At 39.2% G+C, this 27,476-nt stretch overlaps 1 protein-coding gene across 5 annotated transcripts in view; it reads left to right on the top strand.

Moving 5' to 3' along the window:
* The window catches only part of CDase (neutral ceramidase), a 1,004,245-nt gene that overhangs the window by 932,739 nt on the left and 44,030 nt on the right, over window positions 1–27,476 (top strand). For 3 of the 5 annotated variants that reach the window (XM_068225500.1, XM_067137831.2, XM_068225498.1), the window contains exons 14-15: window positions 5,203–5,371; window positions 13,176–14,827. In XM_068225500.1, coding sequence (XP_068081601.1) covers window positions 5,203–5,371; window positions 13,176–13,247 — 241 coding nt within the window. In that variant the 3' untranslated portion in view covers window positions 13,248–14,827. Of the gene's footprint in view, window positions 1–5,202; window positions 5,372–13,175; window positions 14,828–27,476 lie in introns of those variants that run through there. The other 2 variants (XM_068225499.1, XM_068225501.1) reach the window with 2 other exon arrangements.

The following is a 27,476-nucleotide window of genomic DNA, read 5'->3' as shown; positions in this document are numbered from 1 at the left end:
ATGAACTTTAAATATATTATACGGTTGGAGTCCGTAAATTGGCCATATACACAACATCCCTGTAACACGGTATGGTAAGGTCCATTTTCTCTACACAAAAGGATAGAAAAATGAACACAACGACAATCATTCTGATGGAGTGTGGCTGAGAGGCGTGCCCAGTCTTAAGGAATATAACGGGTAGGAAGAGCATTGGGACATACGAGGTTTTGGAAGTAAGCCATCGATTTCTTATTCATACCATTTATTGCGATGGTGTCTGAAGTATAGCCTAAGGAAAGAAAAAATTGGCACCCAAATTTCGCTTCTAATTTGGACAGATTCTTCTGGACTAATTTAGACTAATAATCAAGTTATCATGCCATAGTTTGAATCAGACATGAATTCGTCACTCCGAATATCGCGAATCTTTATGAAATCTGACTGCAGATAATTTCTTTTCATCCTGTTAATGTACTCTTTGCACAACTTGGCCGTAATAAGATTTGAGGAAACAGTCAATGCACAAACCAGTGTCACATTTAGAATACTGTGTTCTCACTACTGACCTGAAAGTTCTGTGAAAACACCTTCTACTCTGCTACTCTGGTGTGTGTTGTATAAGATAGTCCATCATGCATTTTCGCAGAATCTCACATGCGACTTCCTTCAGACGATGTAGGCGAAACGGGCCGTCTTCCAGTTAAGTACATTCAGCAGTACGTGGTATATCAGTAGATACGCTTTAGCCACCACTCATCTGAATTCTAGTTGGAGAATTTTCTGTTTCCAAAATCCATGAAATATAACTTACTCTCCTTCCGCCAAACCCTCCCCCCCCCCCCCTTTTCCTCCTGAATCCAGATTTGTATTGTTTTTACAGATGTCCTCATTATTTACGATATCCAAGACGTCACCGAGTGAAAAACCTCTCTTACTGAAATAAATAATCGTACATCGATATCATTAAGTATAAGCACCTAGCGTTCTCAAGGAAAGTGTGAAATAAAAGCTGACTTTGCTCAAGTAATTTAGGTTATAATTTATATAAACATTTTCATAGAGCGTTCATCATGCATTATACTGTAGGAGGGAATCATGTATACATTTCTGCAGCAGGCCTATGCTACAAGGTATGTAAGGTTCATTTTCCTGTCCACATAAGCATATGAAAATGAACACAATGACAATTGTTTTGATTGACTGCATATCCGTACGTGGCTGAGAGGTGTGACCAGTCTTAAGGAAAATAATGGTTAGGAATTGCATTGTCAGTTACCCGGTTTTCCGCAATCGTTACAGATACTAAATATCGAGTTATTTTACCTATATATATGATTTTGCTTGATAATTACTTCAGGAAATGCCTGGCCGAGATCCTTCACCGGGAAGGACGTGGGTTCGATTCCCCGTCAGGAAATCGTAAAATTTAAGAAACGAGATTTCCACTTCCGGAGGTTCCCATGTCATTTAGTATTAGCTTCAACATGCGTCCATACTTGCAATGTTCTTATTTACGAGAGTAGAACTTGAAATGTTCCAATGATGTGCGTGATCGAAACTCAGAGAAAGTATACTGAGGGATGGAAGATAAGGAATTTTTATACCTTTTAAAATGAAAATATCTCAAAGTAATACAGCTCATAGAAAGCTCCTTTGCCTCTCATACCCACTAGAAACTTGATACTACTGTTCTGCTCCATGTAATGATCTTTTTCTTTGTGTTTTTTCGAGTACTATAGACGGTTCACTTACTGTAAAAATAAGGCTGAATTTTGCTAACAACTGAGATTAAAAGAAATACGGAGGAATATAAATAAACTAATCTGGATGGAAGGGAAGTATTTAAGGAATGCAGAATGTAGGCTATTTCTTTTTGTCTGAAACTGTTATGTCATTCGTATTACGATATACTGTAATACTGTGGATACCAATGTTACTGGTCCATTCATCTGTCGTAGGTTGTTTAAGAGAATCGGTTCGATACTGGCTGAGTTCGATGACATTTAAGGCTACCTGAATACAGCAGCTACGTGTAGTTTGCTTCTTGTAATTTAAAGAACTTCTATGAGGCAATCTTCTCCACAACCTGACATTCATTACACCGTTAGCTCTCCGAATGGACGTCAAACGAATATCATTATTATTATTATTATTATTATTATTATTATTATTATTATTATTATTATTATTATTATTTTAACGTATTGTTTCGGTCATTTAATACCACGGTTAACATGTGTCAGCCTTTCTGGACTTCCAGTACTCCTTCATCTTGGTGGAGAATGCGGCTTATTGCTCTTCAAACCACATTGCATCCCTTCTTCTTCTGACTCTCTCGGGAAGGTCCTTTATCCAGTTTACCCACGGACTGAACTTATTTATTGAACCAGTGTCCCAACTGCACTGGTCAGGTCCTCCAGAACTGCCGTTGCTCATGAGATAACACATTTCCAAGATAAGGAATTCTGCATAATATTTTGAATAATAATAATGTTATTTGTTTTACAACGCACTAACTATTCTTTTACGGTTTTCGGAGACACCGAGGTGCCGGAATTTAGTCCCGCAGGAGTTCGTTCACGTGCCATTAAATCTACTGACACGATGCTGACGTATTTGAGCACCTTCAAATACCACCGGACTGAGCCAGGATCGAACCTGCCAAGTTGGGGTCAGAAGGCCAGCGCTTTAACCGGCTGAACCACTCCGCCCGGCGCATAATATTTTGGTGTTCATCATTCGAGAGAGGTGATTGTGAAAGAATGTGGCAATTCTTCCTTATTATGTAGAGTGTGAGAGCTCTGCATTTCACCACAGACATCATTCTTCTTCAGAATTTGACATGGACTGAGGATATTTCTTAGGAATTTTCCCTTTTATATGGATCCTCTCTATTTCATCAAGATGAGTACGGGCCAAGAACTCGAGGTCATGTAGTAGTTTAAGAAAAACTACTGTGGTTTAGTGGCGATATCTTGGTCTTTCCAGATAATGATGATGATGATGATGATGACTATCATTATTATGATTATGATTATTATTATTATTATTATTATTATTGTGAATATCAAAATTAAATTGATAATAACAGTGTTTACGAAATAAATAATTACTTCCACGAAAGAATACACTTCCACAGTCATGTTTATTAATCTCATTTGATTATTATTATTATTATTATTATTATTGTGAATATCAAAATTAAATTGATAATAACAGTGTTTACGAAATAAATAATTACTTCCACGAAAGAATACACTTCCACAGTCATGTTTATTAATCTCATTTGGAGAAGCTTCATAGTTTCAACATTTTCAATTACTAGTATCGGCTCACTTATGCATCACACCTACTTATGCCGTAGGGTTTCTTATTTATATTTGCCTTGATGCTAAGAAAGTGTTTTTGTTAATGAAATTGAAGAGTTTGGGACATCTATGATCATTAACATAGCGAACTTGTAGGTGTATGAATTGTCTGGTAACTTGTTGACATTTGAGATCTCATGTGGTAGCTATATCTATAATGAGATTGGGATAAATAGCTGCGGTATGATCTGAAACAGTCATATCCGATTTCGAGTCGTATTGAGAAATAAAGTAATAATTTGGCTTTGAAAACACACTGAAAAAATACTATTGAGAGTTATTAAATTTGTGATGTAGGCAAGAGTGTCAGATATAACATAGTTGAACAGATGTACTTTGTCGCTTCCTGATATTATTTGTCTGGAAAGCGAATTACTACAGAAAATAATATGAAACATTGAATAAACAAAATATCTAAATGTACGCTGTACGAACTAAGTAATTTTCCTCTTCCTCACCTCTGAATTAACCAAGCTGGAGGTCTTTGCCAGCATACTGAATATTAAAAGCTAACAGACTAAATTTAATTATTAGGACGAAATTAATCAACTTTCACCTCTCCGTTACGTACTTCTTTTTGATTTGAAAGACGTATAATGGAGCGAATTATTTAACAAGTTATTTGCTTGAGACCACTATTCAAAGTAGGGATAATAATGGCGTATGGCCTCCGGAGAGGCCTGGTGCAGGTCTTTTTCTAGTAGAAGGCCTATTAGGCGACCTGCATGTCTGTGAAGATGAGGGCCCTACCTAGGATGATTTCTAATGTTGAATACGCCACACACACCCAGTCCCCGAGCCATTAGAATTAACCAATTAATGTTAAAATCCCCGACCCGGTCGGGAATCGAACCCGGGACCCTCTGAACCGAAGGCCAGTATACTGACCATTCAGCCAACGAGTCGGACAAAGTAGGGATTGAACTTCGTTATGGAAATCCGTCTTGCTTATTAGCTCGACTTCCAGTTGTTCTGTAAGTACACATCTTAAGACGAATGATAGGAAATGTAACTTCAGTTTTTTATACGTTTAACTACGTAGTTTGCCGGGATGAGTGGCTCAGACGGTTAAGGCGCTGGCCTTCTAACACCAACTTGGCAGGTTCGATCCTGGCTCAGTCCGGTGGTATTTGAAGGTGCTCAAATACGACAGCCTCGTGTCGGTAGATTTACTGTCACGTAAAAGAACTCCTGCGGGACTAAATTCCGGCACCTCGGCGTCTCCAAAGACCGTAAAAGTAGTTAGCGGGATGTAAAGCAAATAACATTATTATTATTAACTACGTAAGTAGTTCATGAAAGTCTAACAAACATCACGTCCATGTATAAGATGTTGCGTTTTATGCTAGGTTGTAAGAAATGTAAGATGCGTGGTGATACTGCTTGTTTTGAGAAGTGTTATATCAGTTTTTGAAAATGATTTATTTTTAGGCGACTTGAAATCCTGCCGGACAGGTGAGTTCAGTTATTCCTTTACAAAACGGAATACGCCGGAGATCAATCCGCCACACAATTGTTTTTTACGCATTTTTTAGGGATTACATACATTTTTTGCACCAGACTATGTCTACCGTATGTATGGCTATTTTTGTGTTACCACGTTCACTAGAAATGTTACTTATCGACGATTGGCGTGACCTATTCCAAATCTGAATCCAGATAATCAGAATTACAAATCCAAAATTAACACAAATTAATGAAGTCATGTACGTGAATATCCACAGTAACAAATTAAAAGTTATTTGTTATCAACGGGGCTTAATATTATAAGCAGTGACACATAGAATTTTTTAGACCTGTGTATTTGAACACTTACATTTCGCCACATTAATTGAAATTTATTTGTTCACAGATTCCTCTGGGAAAGAACATCTACGGTTCTCGGAAACAGTGAGGTTACAGTGTTGTGGGACGTGGCTCCTAATACTAAACCTGGAAAGTATCGTATACGGCATTTTGGCTATTATAAGTACATCTTTGGTGGTGTTTATCCTTTTACAGGAACGACAAGTACATTCGAGGTAAGAACTTAAGTGATATGGTTTGTTGATATGATATCTTATAATATTATTTGCTGTACGATCGAGAAAAACATTAAGCCTTGTTTCATTTGGGAGTGAACTTTTCTTTCGTTTGAGTCCGGAATTCCCTCAATCTTTGTGAGGAGCCTGCTTGACACAGTGTCTTCGTCTTCGCCTCTTCGTTTCGGTTGTTCGTTTCGGTTTAGCCCATTTGTCACTATCTTTTTTTCGGAAGATATGCTCAAGAGCATTGATTGATTTGTAGCGTTTTGAGGTCTTCTCTGGTGATTCTAAACCAAGGCATCGTGGTATTGGGTTTTGAATAAAAATGTGAAAAATTTCTTTGGTCAACTTATTTCCACCAAATCGTTTGAGGTGACTGTAAAGTCTTGACGGCCTTTTGCGTACTGTGCCTGCAGTTTTCTCTGTTTTGATATAGATTTCCTTGCTGGATTATATTTTTGGTGGATGCCATTCTTGTAATTGGATCCCATGACTACCTCAATGATTCTGCACTCTTTTTTCTCCTGTTCTTGGAGGAGTCCGTTATTGCAATTTAGGGACAGATTTTCGGCTGCATACATAATCAATGGCTTTAGAACTGTTTTATAGTGATGCATCTTAGTGTTCTGGGAAAAGTACTTTTGTTGTATATCGTACGTGACGTTTGGTAGGCTATAAAGCTTGTTTATTCGTTCCTTAAGTGCTTCCTTAACAGCCCCATTTTGCATGATGTTCTCACCCAGGTACTCAAATTTTTCTGATCGGCTGATGTCGCTGAATTCCCTTCGGAGTTTTGGTGAGGAGTTTTTGAAGTTAGTCACCATGACCTCCTTTAAGAGAAGTATCATTATAAGATATCTCTGGGCCAGCTGACTTAAAAAATTACGGGCTACAGAATACAGGTCCATAAAAAATAAAAGTTGAAAGAAAGAAACATGGAAGGCGCTGAAAACAAAGACGAACTAAATCGATCCATTTACGGACTTCAAACACCGACCCAAAATGCCATTAATAGAAAACTGTGGAATCACGAAAATATAACTCATAAATGTCCTAAAACAAATCAGATACAAGTAAAAGACAGACAAATACTGAGCGGAGAGAATAGCATAACTTTTCCTCACACAACTCTGCGCATTTACGCAAGCTTAAGATATCTGCCGATAACAGGAGAAATGCTCTAACAGCATCATATTCACGAATAGTTATCTCTCATGTTTATCCCTGAAAACATCGTGCAGCAGACAAAATCATTTCGCAGGTGTCTTCTCAAAACACCACCAGCGTAAACCTTACCTCACAGATTATTTCATTACCATAATATTGTACGTATCAGTTCGTGGAATTCACCATTCACACACACACACACACACACACACACACACACACACACACACACACACACACACACACACACACACACACACACACACACACACACACATCGCACGCCATTGTGTTATGCACACAAAACGGTTACTTAAGCAATGATTAAGGCAAATCTACAGATATAAATAAGAAAAGAACAGCTGCTGGCTAGGACAAATAATAATCACATCGCAAACAAACCACTTTTACGCTATGTCAAAAGGTTCCGATCAAACCGAAACATCAAAATCATAATGTAAATAAAACAAGCAAATGGACATGTTTTAGACGCCAAGAAACATACTACCGGAAGAAAGAGAAATTGCACATCAAAGTGAAAGTATAAAAGTACTTACATATTTTCTTTGCCAGAAAGAAATCTCCTGCTTGTCAGAATTGTTAAAAATGAGGTTTTAGCGCTAAGAGATATAGAATGACTGCCACTTTGAAGTGGAAAAATCTCTTATGTGTAGACAAATATTAAATTGCTTAAATACCACAAAATGTTGTATATCCTATGTGTCTTAACACTTCTGTTGATGGAAAATCTCCAATGTTCTTGAAGGACACATAGGAGTATTATACAATACCACACACTGTTAACGCTACCGGGAAATATCCCCAATGTGTTGAGTGTTACACTTTACAGCCTTCTTCTCGACAATGACGACTTTATAAGATTTGTTTGCATTGTATGGCGTCAGACTGACAATGTAGGCGTGTGGTCTTTTTCTGTTACTGCTATTATTGATGTTGCTGCAGGAATTTTTTTGTAAAGAGTCGCGCTTAAAATGTTTAGCCGTGGAAAGAAAATTCTAAAAATGGCTTTAGGGATAACTACAGAAGATGTTCCGTCAGACAAATGTAAGTCAGTTAATAAGCAGTGGTTACAATGGACCTAAGTTGCTAGCATCCAAGACATAGTACAGACAGTTACACAATTTCACAATTTATGTTCTTCGCAACGATGATGTTACGCTTTATGAAGGGCAATGGTGGTGTAAGTGCAAATGAATGTACATCCTTTGTAATTCATTTTATCAGCAATTTGCCAGTTACAATCAATAAGGTTACTTTACTTTCGGATGACTATAATTACCTGAATAGGAACAAGGTTTTAGCAGGCGCTCTAAGAGATATATCTCTAGATCTAGGAAAATCACTGTTGAACATTTGCATCTGGAAAAAAGCCACATTATGATGGAGTAATAGTGTTTGTGCCACTCTAGTGCGCTACTTCTCTTCGCCAATTAATTTATCCCAGGATGACATAGCCAGAATACGACAAGCCACACCCATGAATCCATACAATGTGACACAAGTCGACTTCAGCTTCTTCAAGGATTTTGAGTATAAATCAAAACCTCGATCGTTACGGCTTGGAAGAAATATGTCTACTCTGTAATGACAGATATAGGGGCAAGTGATCTTCATAGGTCGACGAACCGGACAAATAGCATTAAAAGAAAGACAGATATCCATATCTACAGTACTGTGCTGACGGAAGGATTCATTACAAACAGAGTGGAAAGAATTTCCAGAGGAGGAGACTGTGTGCTCCGTTTGGTGATCCATGCAGATTGTACACTTCACAATTGACGACCACAATGTCCAAGTTCATTTTCATTTCCAAGAACTGAAGCAGGTAATTGAACACGACCACCACTTCTTCTATGACAATCTCTCAGTAAAGCCGAACAAATGAAAAGTTCCCAGAAGTGCTCAGTTGTCAAATTAAGCAGTAAAATTGATTAAGTACAATTAGGCAGCACTGATGTGATAATATGCAGCTGGATAAAATGTCATTAGAGGTGTGTTTGAGTAAAAGTTCAAGATCGTGTAGGCTTCATTTCTAAAACAACTCTCCAATGTGCAATTTCTTGGAAACTGAATGTCACAGTAATAAAATACATGCTCAAATAACTGACATTACTGCAATTAAAAAGTACAAGACTGCAAAAAGACAGGTAGAGAACGGAACTAAGTTATTTTAATCATTATTAAGGGGAGTGTTCGCCTCTGTGGTGTAGTGGTCAGCGTGATTAGCTGCTACCCACGGAGGCCCGGGTTCGATTCCCGGCTCTGCCACGAAATTTGAAAAGTGGTATGAGGGCGGGAACGGGGTCCACTCAGCCTCGAGAGGTCAACTGAGTAGAGGTGGGTTCGATTCCCACCTCAGCCATCCTGGAAGTGGTTTTCCGTGGTTTCCCACTTCTCCTCCAGGCGAATGCCGGGATGATACCTAACATAAGGCCACGGCCGCTTCCTTCCCTCTTCCTTGCCTATCCCTTCCACTCTTCCCATCCCTCCACAAGGCCCCTGTTCAGCATAGCAGGTGAGGCCGTCTGGGCGAGGTACTGGTCATTCTCCCCAGTTGTATCCCCGACCTAGAGTCTGAAGCTCCGGGACACTGCCCTTGAGGCGGTGGAGGTGGGATCCCTCGCTGTGTCCGAGGGAAAAGCCGACCCTGGAGGGTAAACAGATGATGATGATGATGATTAAGGGGAGTATTATATTATGGACTAGTATTTTGTGTCTCCTGAAAATGTTATTTTTCACGTAGGTTTGTTCCCGGCAACGACGATATTCTGCCACATAAAATAAAGATACGAAATCGCGTTTCACGCTAGTGACAAATAAGTTCAATTAGTCGAATCTGGCGAAAACATTCCGATAGTGTAAACATAAGTAAATCATGAAGAAACTTCAAAGTGCTGTAGGCCGACGGTCAAATGCCGATATACATAGCGAAGCAGGGCTTCTAACAATTGTAGATGTACAGTGAGAATTGATGGTACAATGAGTTCTTGGTTCAAAGTACTTGCAGAGGTTATGCAAGGCTGTTATATTTCACCTTTGTTCTTCATAGTTTACATGGATCATCTACTGAAAGTTATGAAAAGGCATGGAGTGATTCAGTTAGGTGGAAAAGTAATAAGCAGTTAGGCCTATGTGGACGACTTGGTCTTAATGGGCAGATTGTACTGAAAGCCTGCAGTCTAATATCGTGGAACTCGAAAGTAGATGCAATGAAGATTAGCCTGTCCAAGATTTCAGACTTTCTGTCAGTAGGTAAGAAACCGAAGGGTATTGAATCTCAGGCTGGGAATGCAAAACTGGAGTAGGTGGTTAATTTCAAGTATTCAGGATGCGTGTTCTCGCAGGATGGTAGTACAGTAAGTGAGATTGAATCACTGTGGAGAAAAGCTAATGCAGGGAACTCGCAGTTACGATCAACAGTATTCTGTAAGAAATAAGTCAGCTCCCGGACGAAACTATCTTTACATCGGTCTGTTTTGAGACCAACTTTGCGTTACGGGAGCGACAGCTGGGTGGACTCAGGATAACTTATCCATAAGCTAGAAGTGACAGATATGAAAGTATCAAGAAAGATTGCTGTTACAAACAGGTGGAAACAATAGCCGGAGGGTACTCGTAATGAGGAGATAAAGGCTGAGTTAGGAATGAACTCGATTGATGAAGCTGTACGCATGGACGGGCTTCGGTGGTGGGGTCATGTGAGGCGAATTGATGAGTAAGTAAGTAAGTAAGTAAGTAATATGTTTTATTTATCCTGGCAAAGTTAGGGATGTACTCCCTTTCTTACACTTAACCAGTCTTAACCTAGAACGTTTAATAATAACTACTGATGATAATATGATAATATGAACAATAATAACAGTAACAGCATTAACAAAAGTAACTACACTTAAAAAAGATCATATCATCTGTATAATATAAATCGTACGTAGAGTAGCCTCCATTAAGAATATAATTATGAATAATGAGTTCTATAACAACTACTTAAGAAAAGGTTTAGAAAATATATACATTTCTACAGTACACCGAAATATCGCCTTCAGTTGAGAGGTGAAGAGAAGGATTAGTAAGAAGGAAAAGAAGACGAAGAAGAAGAAGAAGAAGAAGAAGAAGAAGAAGAAGAAGATCTGTAAAAGGAAGAGGGAAATGATGGTGAAGAGGCGGTAGGAGTAGGTGTTTTCAGGTCATAATTTGATGATTCATGCATGTTTACCTAGTATTTCGACACAGGCATGTTTAAAAGCTAAGCTGCTGGACATGCTTCTGACGTCCACTGGTAAGAGATTCCATTGTCGGGCTGCGGTAACGGTGAATAATTTCGTGTAGATTGCTGTTCTGTGTGCAGGAAGGGATAAACACATGGTGCTGCGGGATCGGGTATTTTTGTTATGGTCTGTGGAGAGGAGCTTCATTCGATCACGGAGATAGGCTGGTTGAGAACTTTTAAGAATAGTATGCAACAAGCAAAGTGTATGAAGTGTGCGTCGTTCTTGCAGGCGAAGCCACCCGAGCCGCGTGTAAGATGGTGTGACATGGTCAGCGTAACGAAGTCCACAGATAAATCTTACACAAGCATTCTGAGCACACTGTAATTTCCTTCCCCACTCTACTCCTAGGTTGTTGTAAACTATATCGCAATAATCAAAATGAGGTAATGCGAGTGATTCAACAAGAATTTTCTTTAGTTTAAAAGGGAAAGTGAATTTGAATTTACTGAGACAGCGTAGCGTTCCGTATATTTTTCTACACACGGATATAGTTTGGGCAGACCAGGACAGATGTTCGTCAAATATTATACCAAGATTGCTTACACTTTGGCTGTACTGTATCGGAGTACCACTTATGGACAACTGTGGAAACGCTGTTCGATTGAGTTTGCAAAGTAATTTAGGGTAACCAATTGCCTGGGATTTTGATGGGTTTAATTTTAATCCGTGATTTCTGGCCCATATATCTATGGTCATCAAGTCTTCATTCAGGTGACGTGTTTCTGAGTGTAGGTTTTCGGGTTTGCTGTGTATATATATCTGAGGAGAGGTTACCTAGGAGAATAATCGACTTTTAGTCATATATGGCAATAGAATTAGAGGCAGCCCAGTACAACTATGGATAGAATCAGTTCGTAATGATTTAAGCGGTATAGAACTAAACGAGGCCAAATTGTTAGTTACAAACAGAGGATAGAGCCGTTTAGTAAAATCACACAGGCTTGCAGACTGAACGCTGAAAAGCACAACAGATGTATGTATGATAAAATTTAAGCCAAGCTGTCAAGCTAAATTGGCTCACAAACGATATCTGCAGGCTAATTTGTTGGACGATTTCGTTTAACAGAATGGCGATACCATCAGCAAAAGGTAGTCTTACCATGAATCCCTTGATTTGGTTCCCATTCTTAGTGAGCTATAGTCGGTTTCCTTTAATGTCGTTCGCCACTTCCTGATTATATTATATTATATTATATTATATTATATTATATTATATTATATTATATTATATTATATTATATTATATTATATTATATTATATTATATTATATTATATTATATTATATTATATTATATTATATTATATTATATTGAGCCATACCCTAGGTGCCTCAATTATATATTTAATCATTTTTAACGTGGAAAGTTTACTGATATTTGAAATGCAGCGAGCTGTAGGCGAGGCCGGAAGTCATTTGGAGTGATGGAAGGGGGTGAGACTCGCCAGTACTTTTCCACTTGCTGCGAGATGCTTCAATTAAAAAAAGCCGTTGCCGGTAGACCTGAGTAAAGAGCATCACACCACCAGTCAAATCTAGCCAATGACAAGCTGGGCGTGTGCCAGATTTGAAGGAAGGAAGCCCAGAACAAGGATTTCAGAATGACCAACTTCGACTTTACAGTGTTGTGATCTTCAATATTTAATCAATTAAATCCGTTATTAGCTGCTAATCTACAGGTCTGATTGAAATAGAAGTCTGAGACAGAATTATTGTATACTATTGTATGTGTATACTGAGTACTTGAGTGCTTTTGCTTATTAAATAGTTTAAATACAGAGCCGTTGATATAGGATAGGCCGCTGGTTGGCTCTAGTTTCGAACAGTTGGGGATTCCCTCAAGGCAACGAACTTGGTGTAGGTTACTTATGCTTACCGCGAGGTGAAAGCTTCTCCATTCTTCTGTTGATCTTGGTGTGAGTTGTACGTGACGCGGTACGGTCACCACGTGGAGTGATTTTTCCTTTGTGCGGACATGTGTATAAGAAACAGTGTAACTTTGTGTAATTATTGATACACTTGCATATGATAGCAAGAAGCGTGACCAACGCTTATTATTATTATTATTATTATTATTATTATTATTATTATTATTATTATTATTATTGTTATCGCTCGGTACGCGAACGCGTGAGATAAACTGTACGAATGCGTTCCGTATGAATTCGTGCCGCTGCCAAGGACTAGTGTCGAACCCATAAGATACTCTGTATCTTAAAACGTACGATTTTCTAATACATATTTCGTACCACGACTAAGTTAAATGTAGCCTGTAGTCGGTTCGATACTGTAAAATCAAGCACGCTAATCGGTGAAGAGTGAACTCATATACTACATATCTTGCAGATATCAACAGGAACGAGATCCAGAAGAAGATGGCAACACAAGAAGCTGAAGCCAAGAACTTTCTGCCTGTGATATCTGTGATAATGATGGCTTAAAGAGGCGTGGCGCAGCGGAGATGTGATCCACTGGTTGGTGCCGTGTAAGCTGCTGAAAGTTAAGTGCAATGATGTCTTTTTATGCATGATTCTTGGTATACGTAAAATGCTAGTGAGGAATAGGATATCTTATTAAATGTAAATATCAGCCAAATTGGAATTTGCTTATTTTGAATTTTGATTCAATGTAAATATGGACAGGGTTGGAATACATGCTTTATTTTTCGGTATATAATTAGCTAGATGGGATGCAAGGGAATAGTTGGTTTATAGTGTATTGTCTGTGTGTTTTGTGTTGTGAAGTGTATTCTATTTCTTTGTGCTACGAGTGATAGGTGTTTATAGCTGCGTTAATCAAATAACTTACAAGCAATACGCTTACTGCGTTGATATAAATTTAATTTCAAGATTAGATAGTTTCATTAAGGGTGTTATCTCTGCAAGTGTATTTTTAGTGTTCACGAGATGTTCAGTGTTGCATGTACATCGTCGATTGAATACAGGGTCATTGAAATTGATTAGAGGCTTGTTTGGTGAAAGGGCGAACAGGTAAGAGAACCAATGGATGTCAATTGAAGGGCTTGTACCGTTGCACGTTTGATAAAGCTGATTTCTATATGCGAGGCCAGAGAGAGCCATGCAATTAAAGGAGATTGATATTTATTGAAATGCGAATGTAGCCTAAGCCGTGAATGATATGCTACGCCAGTGAGAATATTGTGTATTTGAGGGAGATACCTGTCTACCCGCTGTGTTTAAAGGAAGCCCTGTAGGGGCCGATGAATGACGAGCTTCCGAGCGAGCAGTGCAGTCAGCTGATATACTGTTAGCCCTATGAAAGTGAACGGATGTTTTCGCTGTAAAACCTGCCCCCAAACAGCAAACCAAGTCTAGTGCATTGTGCTTTGTGACACGATCATATGAAGCTGAATGATACGGTAATGTTTCCAGTTGCCTACATTATTTTATGTTGTGATGCTTTGTATTTTATTTTCAGAAGTGTTTTATTTTGCGGTGTGTTGTAATATATTTCGTCTTTTTGTTTTATTTGGGGATACAGCCCGTTTGCTGTTTGATGTTTGTGGTTCTCCAGTTCTGTCTGGATCTTAGCTGTGAGCCGCGACTCACAAGTAGATTCTGTGCCTTTTGGATGGGAAGGTAGCCAACCTTGTACCAATGTATATTATATGATTTGTGACCGTATTAACAGATGTAAATATAGGGTAGTCAGTGTTTCACTAGTATTTTCGTAAATCAGGGATTCATGTTTGGACTTTCGTAAACGCGGTCTTTAGGCCACATGACATGGCACTTAACCGATGCACTTACACACACTTACGAATTCGCAAACATAGTGTCGATTCTCCATGTATCTATATATATATATCGTGTAATTTATATTGGGTCCATGCCCAAGTTTATGTTCATTTGTGTAGTTTTATTTCAATTTCATTTGAGATGTGCAGATCACATTTTTGGGAGCCGTTTGAGGCTAATTTAATTTGTTTTGTTGATATATGTTAGTATTGATAAGTTATTTTTAGGATAATAAATTCATCTTACCCCTCAACTGTATTTCTCATTCAACCAACCTCCATTATTCCTTTCGTTATACTTAGTTACATGTGTGGATTTGGACTCATATTTTACCCTATGGCAGCCTAACCCACACTATACCCAGTTGAGCTTAGTCGGAATTGTAAGACAGGGAATGGAGCGATCGCCTTAGGTGGTTTTACACCTACGGTACGATATTATATTATATTATATTATATTATATTATATTATATTATATTATATTATATTATATTATATTATATTATATTATATTATATTATATTATATTATATTATATTATATTATATTATATTATATTATATTATATTATATTATATTATATTATATTATATTATATTTCCTTCGTGTTGTTCAGATATGGACCATACTATTTGAACCGTTTTCTGCCTTGTGCTTTAACACTCGCCCAGTACTCCAGCATCATTCTTCAGTGAGCTTCCTTCCGTTCTTCGGTCCACGTCTTGCCTGTTTTCATCTTAGGTTTTGTTCGAAAACTCTGTAGGGTGTAGGCCTTCAATTTTCTTCTTACGTAAAGTATTGTTTGCTATAGAGACAAATGTTCTCGTTTTAAACGAAAGTCATATCGTCGTGCCGGGACAAAACATTGTGATAATATTTTTGGAGGTATACTGACCCGCAGTACATACATTATGAAGAGCGAGAATGCCTTGACTACATTCACACAATATTCCACCTTAGATGACAGAACATTACTGGACAAAGTTCTAAGCTAAAATATTTCACATTTAATAATCCAGGACAAATCCAGGACAAATTTTCATAACCAGAACAGTGAGGGATTATATTATAACGCAAGGAATCAATGTTGGTATCCATTATGATGTACTGTAGCATAGAGAACTACGAATCTCTCGTCCTCGTGCAGTAAAATCAGGCCATAGGTTCCGGTGAGTCCCGTATTAGATTACGTAATCCAACAGTTATGATAAGTCAACAGTTGCTAATGTCCTGAAGAATATGGGATACACTAACCTTCATGAAGATCAAGGTCCCTTTCCAGTGTTAATAGTGCTGTAATGGGTGGATTGATACAATCGCCTTTGAACCAAATCCATTTCACCGATACATCACCCATTCCTCGAACAGTTTTGAAATTAATGAGAGCCAACTTGAAGAAATGGGCTCAGAGAAGACTACCAAATATAAGCCTATGATATAATGTTATGAAGAGAGATACTATGCCAATATTAGAATATTCGTACCATTTTAGGTTCCTTTGAGAACTTTTGCAAACAGTTTGGATTGTTTGATACTTTCATCACATATATTAAAACTACTACTCTGAAGGACTCTTATTAAAATATTGGGACTCACCGGAACCTATGGCCTGATTTTACTGCATGAGGACGAGAGATTCGTAGTTCTCTATAATATAGTACATCATAATGGATACCAACATTGATTTTAGGTCTGATCAACCCAGCTCTACCACGTTCAGCTTGCAAGCCAACTGGGCCATATCATCGAATAACACGGGAAAGCTTAATTTTCTGGCAAAACCGATAGGAGTTACGAAGAATCTTCACATGGATTTTTTTGTAGGAAATATTATTCTAAAGCCTTGACCTATTCTCTTTTGATGGAGAATTCATACTTCCGTATATGGGTACCCAGCGAGTTGGATATGCGGTTTGGGGCACGTATCTGTTAGCTTGCATTCGGGAGGTGGTGAATTCGAGCGCATAGTCGGTGGTGGTGAAGATAGTTTTCCGTGTTATCCTATTTTCTCACGAGGCAAATACTGGGGCTGTACTGAACCCTTCAACCCATCAACCATCAGTCATCTGCCACGGCTGCTCTGGTAGTACACTCAACCTTTGAAATCCTAGGGCGATACGGTTTTTTCTCGTCACTTCTACCGCTCGACAGGATTCATATGAGAGGCAAAATATAATTATTGACATTTATTGAATTGGAATTTAGTTAAAGTTGATAAAAATATTTGTAAAATTTTGACATTTGCCACAAATTAAACCGTCACATTTGATGAAAATGTTAAAATTAGCTGAGATAATTACATGAAGTTCATACAATATTCCTTGAAACGCAAAGGAGAAATGCGAGGAGTGCAAAACCATGAAGAAAACGCAGAAGAAACTGAAAACCGGAAACTCAGACTCCAAATTAAAATTGTCGGTTAATCCACACGATCCGTGGAAAATCTGGCTTTTATAACAGAACTCCAAATTTACATTTAATTAAGGTTGTCGACCAGTTGTATGTCCCATCGTAGGATAACCGAACAGCTCCCGAATGGACCCTTATTAGAAGCAAACAACTTCCAGTAGCTTTGGGTCGGTTATAAAATATTTGTTTCAAATCATAGTGCTTTTACAAGTTAATAGCAATAACTGAGAAATATTAAGGAAAATCGCACCATCTAATGTCACCACAAGACACTTTTATGTTACTGTTAATCCAATGCTGAGATATGCGTTACCCCAATATGTGTTCGAAAGGAACCACCAACTGATCAAGGATGATCTTACTTGACACGTTCAGAAGCAAACTAATGAAAATGGAAAAATGCTTAATTAATTAATCACGCGCCCAAAGGAACACCCAAATAAATAAATAAAAGTGTAAATCACTTGAAAAGTAGTCTTAATAAATCAAATTAAATCTTTTGAAAAATATTAAAATCGTTGAAATTAATTTAAATCACAAAACCACGGCTTCTCGAAAAAAAAATTAATCTTTTTCCAAGCCACAACTACAGGTCTGTCTACCTATGTTTGTCTCTTTAATCTACAGTTAAATCTAATAAATCAACCTCCAAAACTAAATTAAAATAAATACAGACATTTAAATCCATAAAATAATATCAACTGGAAAAAAACGTGGAAAGATCAACCGACATACTTGATTACACGCGGCTTAGTTACATGGACTAGTCTCCATTAGCCAGGCTTTCGTGTGATATAACTCTTAAATTTACGCCGATCAGTGTAGCACTATTATGGAAGCACTTTACAGCTAGTAAGAAACTTAAGCCGAAAGTGGTCCACCACTCCAAACATTAGCGTCGCCTAAGAAATATCGATATAAGAACTATAATACAAATATTTACAGTACTATGGTCCTATCATCAAGGTTACAATCAATATTCACTCATATCTAACTATTGAACTTAAGAGGAAAATAAAAAACTCTAGACGGACGGTTCAGTATGAATATAATTCTATGTCCAAACACAAAGCGAAATTTCAATATAAAGTCCATATAAGGTCCATGGTGAATTAAATTTAATCATCACGCGCAAGAAGTTGAAAACTATTGAGGATTCAAAATAACTCCATTGTCAATATCCACTGAATGGCAACACAACTAGGCAGTGAAGTTTATCCAATGTTAAACACAAATGCACTAACAATCTACTAGTGGTTCTCTCAGATCAACCAAGCTTGCCATGTCAAATGCGGTAGCCTATTCCCTACAATGAAATTTTATCACCAACGTGAAGTGAAACCGAGCGAAATATCTATCGGTTTCAAACTAGATATAATAATACTGCACGGAAAACACTATTCACTATTGTAGTCAGTTAATACGCTATTTCTCGAGATCTCTACAAGAAGACATTACATGGACATCACATGACATGAACCTGCAGTTACCGTATGAGCATTGTATGGGGATAAACTGGCATCATAATGTGCATTCTTAATATTGGCATATCCTTTCGTTCTGTATTTCATAAAGCTCTCGCATTACTTGGGTGTTGTTTCCACACAGCCTGTCCCATAATCCCATTCATCAACCACTACGACAAGGAGCTTCTCATAGCACAGCCTGTCTCAAAACTTACTAAGCGTAAACACAGGGGGCCTTTCATAGCACAACGTATCTCAAAACTTCCATCCAAAGGGTATTCTATTTCTTCCTAGCATCCCAGAGCTCATATATTTTAGTTACAAGTGGTCCCGTGACCCAGCATTAACATAAGAAACGGACAAATTATTCTGAACCTCAGAAGATGACATGGATTTAATTTAACGATACACGCTCTTCCATAGCAAACTGATTATAATTGTCACCATTATATAATAAAATTCTTATATTTTGATCTCGTGAAATATATATAATAGCTGATTATTAATGGTATTATTACACTCACGATTTTATTTCCCGGTATTATTATTATCATCATCATTATTCTTTTTTTGTTGCTATTTGCTTTACGTCGCACCGACACAGATAGATCTTATCAGGTGGGTGTCTTCCCGTATTGCGCTCACTTGTTTCTCTCCCTGGCCGCCTTCTGCGTGACGTCATGTGATATGAGACAGCACTCGCCCGTCCTGCTTACACGTATTACCACTACAATCCAAAATGGTCATAACGTCTGAACCATTCGTGCAAATAATGTCCTGATAAGGTTATTGTAATCCTTATAAAATACTGAAGGAGGTCAAACAATTTATTTTGATGAGAAATTTGAGGATAATATCGAAATATTTATTTAATTTTAAGGAGTTATATTTTTCACTGCGGACTATAGAATAAAATCGCCTCTAGAGGGCTACCAGTTGGAAATAGGTATATACCATCGTGGACTTTTTTTGTAGAGGTTTCTATGCTCAACAATTCGTACGCTTACACTTGGGGCCAATCGTTGATGGTTCACGCAGCGTAAGCCAAGAAAGCAAGTGACTAACCGACCGATATTTTTGTCTCTTTCTACGTATTTACTGTATATCGGATCACGGATACTATATTATTTCACGAGCCTCAAAATTATATTCAGAAATATAAGTCATTAGCACATAATAATATTAATGTTATTGGTTTTACGTCCCACAAGCTATGAATTTGAGTACCTTCACTAACGGACTGAGACAGGATCGAACCTGCCAAGTTGGGCTAAGAAGTCCAGCGCTCTACTATCTGAGTTGCTACTCAGCCCGGCTATTAGCACATAATAATTTTATAGTGGTTCACTACGTGAACAGTGTTCGTGTTGTCAGTATCTGAAGTAGAACCACTGTACTGATTAAAATGCAGTTAACATATTATGAAAACGTGTGTGGTGCTATAAATTGTCCGCACGTAAAAGAACTCCCGTGGGACAAAATTACGGCACCTCGAGTCTCAGAAAACCGTAAATGTTATTAGTGAGACGTAACACAAATAATAAAATTATTATTTTGCATATTATAAATACAATAATGACAACAACCATCATAGCCAGTTAGTTTGCTACTGTGATGGCATAAGAATACTTCCTTGTCAGCAATGCTTGCTTGTTAATACAGTTTGTAATAAACTCTTGAATATCTCCATTATTACAGCTCGTACGGTAAAAAGGTGTCAGGTATAAATTACTGAATGAAAATCATATTTGCTATGATAATTGTATTATATTATCACTATATCAACTGAAGTGGCTTTCACTTTGATCACTTGACCATGTTTTGTGAAATGTAAATCACATTGTGTTCACAACCAATTTTTAATATTTATTGTTAGTTTACTGCGTATTGTGGCACTAAATGACTATCTAGCTGTACCAAAAACAAAAGACCCATGGCGCAACAGCCCCGAAGAACCATGGCCTATCAAGCGACCGCTGCGCTGCTCAGCCGGAAGGCATGCAGATTATGAGGTGCGTGTGGTCAGCACGATGAATCCTTTCGGCCGTTATTCTTGGCTTCCATCTAGCAGTACATTTTTAAATAAATGTTTTCTCACCGAGCTCGATAGATGCAGTCGCTTAAGTAAGGCCAGTATCCAGTCTTCGGGAGATAGTGGGTTTGAACCCCATTGTCGGCAGCCCTGAAGATGGTTTTCCGTGGTTTCCAATTTTCACACCAGGCAAATGCTGGGGCTGTACCTTAGTTAAGGCCACGGCCGCTCTCTTCCCACTCTTAGCTCTTTCCTGTCCAATCGTCGCCGTAAGACCTATCTGTGTTGGTGCGATGTAAAGCAATTTGTAAAAATGTTTTCTCGCTATATGTTATTTGAAAATATTCAGTTACAGTAATAATGTCTGCATAATACATTGCTTTGGATAGGAATGCCCCAATGATTGGACCGCGGTGATATAAATTATGATATCTGAATAACATCTTCGGGATTGGTAAACATAACCTGTTGAATTTTTCTTCTGCAACCTCTAAGTACCTCAGAACCGAAAGTTGTATATTACAAACATTAATTAATTAATTAATTAATGGGAGTCGCATCAAGGAACACCAAATAAATATCCGTCTCAACCAGCCAGACAAGTCAGCAATAGCTGAGCTCGCCCTATCGTTCGGGTCATATTATCGTGATCCAAGATGCTCGAGCTGTTACCCACACTAAACACTACAGGTCTACGATTATACGGGAAGCTGTGGAAATACGTACAATTCCTGACAATTTGAACAGGATACTAACTATCAATTAAGTAATACGGCCAGTATCCAGTATTCGGGAGATAGGTTCAAACCCCACTGCCGGCAGCCCTGAAAACGGTTTTCTGTGGTTTCCCATTTTCACACCAGGCAAATGCTGGGGCTGTACCTTAATTAACGCCACGGCCGCTTCCTTCCCACTCCTAGCCCTTTCCTGTCCCATCGTCGCCGTAAGACCTATCTGTGTCGGTGCGACGTAAAACAACTAGCAAAAAAGAAAGAAAAAAATTAAGTAATACGTGGTTGCCAGCCATTAACGATTTACGTAGATAGTTCGCTGCTATGTCCTTGCTAAATTGTTATTTGGTTTCGGTGTTTCCCAAATTCGTACGTTCCTCGTCACAGTTGGTTCATTCCAAGCTATGTGGTGTGTGTTAATGTCATACTTTCTAAACGTGTGTACACCGGTTATGCCCCCCACCCCGTTCTCTCACACCGTCCCACATAATTATCATCCTCTGGTTTTCTTCACATACTTTCTTTCCATTTTTCAGCTCTGTTCTATTTATCCTAGTGTCTTTCATTGCATTTATTTTATTAGTATCTAGTTTCTTCCACCACATTCGTCCCTGATTCGTCTGATGTAGTCCCTGTCATTCCTCACGCATACACGGTGTGACAGAATATTTAAATTGGAATTTAATTGTTGTCATCAGCTCCCGCTTGGAGCGCTGTGCCAGCATACAGCGAGCCACCTGGTGACGAACGAGCGTACCACTACAGTTCTCCACCAGTAAAGCATTCTTAAATTCAAACCCTCATTATTGTAGAAGACTTCCTCGTGAACAGTCGAGATTTTCTTCTGAAGACACGGAGCAAAGTTCTCTGCAAAACGTAAAGAGTTTCACCTTGTTTTCTTAACACGGCATAAGCTCAAATGCCCATACCATGCCTAACATTAATGAAGTTAGTAATAATGGCGTGTGGCTTATGCAGAGACCTGGTGCAGGTCTTTTGATTTGAGCCCCGTGAGCGACCTGCGCTTCGTGATGAGTATGAAATGATGATGGAAACGACACATACACCCAGTCCCCGTGCCAGGGGAATTATCCAATTATGGTTAAGATTCCCGATTATGCCGGGAATCGAACTAGGGACCCCTATACCAAAGGCCAGCACGCTAACCATTTATCCATTGAGGCGGCCAATGAAGTTAGTGGAAATAACATTTTGATGTTTTCATAGCCTAGATTAATGGACATGACAAGATTTCTGTATTTCCCCTGTAAAAGAGACAAATGATGAGACAATGAAGGAGGTTACTCCAAATGAGGAGATAGGACTAAGAATAAACTTGCATGGATAAACTGGCTTCGGTGATGGTGTCATGAAAGGCGAATAAAGGGTGATAATAAGAGAGTAACGGACTCCGCCATGGACGGGATGAGCAGTAAGTGAGACCAAGACGTCGATGATTAGACTCAGTTTTTATAATTTAAAGATAGAGGCCATATAGGTAGTTGGTAATATAGAGGATTGTGGAGGCATTTAGTTATTTGACAGAGTGTTGTAGAATGTACGCTGAAACTGTATGTAGCGAACATTATTGTATATATGTAATTATTTAAAGATAAGCCACATTGAACTACATAAGGTAACAGATGTGGTTATCAGTAGAGGATTTTAGAGGCTTTTAGTCAATTCTAAGAGACTTACAGATTGAACTCTGAAAGGCATAGCAGTCTGAATTTATGATGCATGTATCTTAGACTATTTTTAAATTTTGTTCCGTGCAAAGGGTAATAAAAAACCTTACAACTCTAAAAATTTACCGTGACCCTTTAGAAGTCCACGAACCGCCTACTGGGCCGATGACCTCGATGTTAGGCCCCTTTAAACAACAAGCACAAGCAACAACAAGAACCGCCTACTGAGAACCAATAAATAATTACAAAAGATATACTTCCACGACTTAAATCATTATGTGTGAGATATGAATGTTTGAATAATGTAAGTGCATAGTAAATAAAATACATGAATAATATTTGTATGTTCCTAACTCTGACAATATGATTTACAATTATACACTGACTGACAGAGCAAATGCAACACCAAGGAGGAGTGGTTCGAAAGGGATGAAAGTTGGGGAAAAAACAGAGTCGGCACGGAAGAATAATTGATGTTTATTTCAAACCGATATGCAGGTTACGTAATGCGCACGGCATCGACTCAGTAGGATGTAGGACCACCGCGAGCGGCGATGCACGCAGAAACACGTCGAAGTACAGAGTCAATAAGAGTGCGGATGCTGTCCTGAGGGATGGTTCTCCATTCTCTGTCAACCATTTGCCACAGTTGGTCGTCCGTACGAGGCTGGGGCAGAGTTTGCAAACGGCGTCCAATGAGATCCCACACGTGTTCGATTGGTGAGAGATCCGGAGAGTACGCTGGCCACGGAAGCATCTGTACACCTCGTAGAGCCTGTTGGGAGATGCGAGCAGTGTGTGGGCGGGCATTATCCTCCTGAAACAGAGCATTGGGCAGCCCCTGAAGGTACGGGAGTGCCACCGGCCGCAGCACATGCTGCACGTAGCGGTGGGCATTTAACGTGCCTTGAATACGCACTAGAGGTGACGTGGAATCATACGCAATAGCGCCCCAAACCATGATGCCGCGTTGTCTAGCGGTAGGGCGCTCCACAGTTACTGCCGGATTTGACCTTTCTCCACGCCGACGCCACACTCGTCTGCGGTGACTATCACTGACAGAACAGAAGCGTGACTCATCGGAGAACACGACGTTCCGCCATTCCCTCATCCAAGTCGCTCTAGCCCGGCACCATGCCAGGCGTGCACGTCTATGCTGTGGAGTCAATGGTAGTCTTCTGAGCGGATGCCGGAAGTGCAGGCCTCCTTCAACCAATCGACGGGAAATTGTTCTGGTCGATATTGGAACAGCCAGGGTGTCTTGCACATGCTGAAGAATGGCGGTTGACGTGGCGTGCGGGGCTGCCACCGCTTGGCGGCGGATGCGCCGATCCTCGCGTGCTGACGTCACTCGGGCTGCGCCTGGACCCCTCGCACGTGCCACATGTCCCTGCGCCAACCATCTTCGCCACAGGCGCTGCACCGTGGACACATCCCTATGGGTATCGGCTGCGATTTGACGAAGCGACCAACCTGCCCTTCTCAGCCCGATCACCATACCCCTCGTAAAGTCGTCTGTCTGCTGGAAATGCCTCCGTTGACAGCGGCCTGGCATTCTTAGCTATACACGTGTCCTGTGGCACACGACAACACGTTCTACAATGACTGTCGGCTGAGAAATCACGGTACGAAGTGGGCCATTCGCCAACGCCGTGTCCCATTTATCGTTCGCTACGTGCGCAGCACAGCGGCGCATTTCACATCATGAGCATACCTCAGTGACGTCAGTCTACCCTGCAATTGGCATAAAGTTCTGACCACTCCTTCTTGGTTTTGCATTTGCTCTGTCAGTCAGTGTATATTCTTAAGGAACTGATTATTTAGCTTGAATGGTCGTTATACCGTAGATATGACTCTGTGGATCAGTGGTACAGTGTCGGCCTCCGGATCCCAAGATAGCGGGTTCAAACCCGGCAGAGGTATTCGGAATTTTGAAGGGCGGTAAAAGTCCATTCGACACTCCATGCCATACGATGTCGGCATGTAAAAGATCTCTGGTGACACGTTTGGTGTTTACCCGCCAAAATTCATTAAATCTCAGCCATAGACGCCCAAGATTTTCGGTTTACACGTTCTGCCATCTAGTGGGCCTAGTGTGAAACGGAACGTCAAAATTGACGAGCAGACAGCCAGATGGCGTCAAACTGAAAGGTCTGCACACGGTAGCTGAGGCCATACGATTATTATTATCGTAGAGAAAGAAGGTATTTTTTGTTGGTTTTTAGTTTACGTTGTGAATAACACCATTATGCTGCGAATAAGCTCTCGTGGATCCTACAGGAATTACCATGGCCTATTCATACGTTAATCCCTAGATTGTACTGTCCGGTGATGATATTAGCAATTACACTGTAATTACCTTTCAGAATTCTATACCAGACATGTCTGTCAGCCAAATCGTATGTGCATTAAGTTAACTCGTGCATCAGCGTAAAGCATACAGCAGTGGTATTCTAAATTTAACCTTTCCGATCCTAATTGAAATATTCAGTGTGGTGAAATTATACTGCAAAATCTATCGGTTTTTTTGTACTGAACCCATAATTCTACGAAGAGAAAAATATTTTTTTTCTCAATATTTATTTGATATCAGGAAGCTACTTTTATGTTTGAGGGCAGCCATGTTGCGCTTCTAAGAGCCCCGATGTCGCGTGGGAAGGATCTCATTCACGGCAAGCTCGTGAAATACCGGGACACCTCGGCGGAACTCGAGTGCCCGACAATTCTTTAAATTCATGGAATACTATACAACGAGGGATTTTGGCAATACAGTAAATAAAGAAATAAATAAGTTAAATTATTCGTAAACCCTACGTGAAGACAGAACTTCCAGGGAAAACCATAAATGCAGTTAAGCCTAAGTATATGTTAGCGTCAGATCAGTGAACCAGCTACAAGTGCCAAGGTCAGTGGATGAAGAAAACGCGCGAAACACACGGGCAGAAATAATTTATTTCCCCTGTTGTGAGTGTGGTAAAATTATAAGATTAACATATAAAATAAGTGCAAGCCTGTCCGGAAGTCTGGGACAAGTCTCATCAAAATCGGTCTATAGGGCGCAAAATTGGCAGATTACACAATCAAGCTTAATAGTGGGGATAGCGTCCCTTCTGAGATTATAAAAGAAACCCCCCCCCACCGTATATTTTTCAGTGTCGATCTGGAACTTGAAGCCGCGGGAGCTTGTGCCCGTCGTCATTGGAAATTCGCGCCAGATTAATCGACAAATAACCAAATACATGTCCGTGGCTAAGGTCCACATACTCGGTTAAGAAGAGAAGGTGATTGGAAAAGTTCTGAACGTTTGCCGATGAACTAGGAAAGTGTAGGCGTTGGTTAGAATATACACAGCAGATTTTATTTATATCATCTCATGTACGTTTGAAAGTGAAGAGGGTTGGGGAAGCTATTCAGAGTAGTTTTGCTCCCTTTATCTGTTGAACACCTGTTTTATTGGAGTAACGGAGAGAGACAACTCTGGGAACGAACCAGACAGTCGCAGAGGACTGCAGAACGAGGGAAGTTCGTGGTGCCAATTACAGAGAAAAGTGCGCGATTTATGTGGTAATTTTAATATCGTGTGTGAGAAGGGTAGTGTTTGTAAGAGTGAGATGTTGGAAATGATAATGTTCTTTGTGTAAATGTACGGCTAAGGAGCGAGGTCAGCTGGTGACGATGTAACCAGAATGCGGGGAATGTCACCATTGTGCAGGTCTGTCTATTTTTATATTATGTTGTAGTTAGTTCTACTGTTCTGTCCCAACAAATTTTTCCAGATGATTGTCGAGTTGATATTTATAATTATCAGGCGAAAGGTGTTGTAATTTTTGGTCAGCGTGTGAAAATTTCAGTGTGTAAATTTCATGTCAAGAAACGGTAAAATGCGACGCTTAAAATTTGGTGTTAATGTTCGATGAGATATTGTCCAAATCGTGGAATTCTGGGGAAGTTATAACTTATAAATTAGTCGTGGCGAATATCTAAATTTCAAATATCAGTTGAATTCAGAAATGTTTGTCGATAATAATAATAATAATAATAATAATAATAATAATAATAATAATAATAATAATAATAATAATAATAATAATAATAATGTCTACCGCGGGATAAATAAATTTTTCTATGTTAAAAGTGCATTTAACCAGTATATTTTGACAAGGATCGCAGGCATATTTAGATAATTTCATTGAAATTTGATAGAGTTACAGTTATTAATGGGAAGGAAAATTTTGAGACATCGTGTATATCAATGATACGAAAAGTCGCGGTGTGCTCTTGGATTCTCGAGGTTTGAAAGTCGTAATAACATTAAAGTAAGAGATGTGTTTTACAGTGGTTGTTGTTTTCACCAGGGGATTGAATTATGAAAAAAGGGTCTTGGAAATATAAGAAAAAGGGATTGAGAGGGACGAATTTATATGTATGTGGAGATGAGAGAGATCGATGAAATGAAGCCTGGATTTTAAGTGATACCGCCGGAATAAAGCGAGGAGAGAGTTTGAGACAGGCTATATTTTCGCAGAGGAAGTATTTAAGAAACAGGCTGTATTGAGGCAGGCT

This window comes from Anabrus simplex, chromosome 1, assembly GCF_040414725.1.
Source record: "Anabrus simplex isolate iqAnaSimp1 chromosome 1, ASM4041472v1, whole genome shotgun sequence".
NCBI lineage: Eukaryota > Metazoa > Arthropoda > Insecta > Orthoptera > Tettigoniidae > Anabrus > Anabrus simplex.
This window is presented reverse-complemented; position numbering and strand designations above follow the sequence as displayed.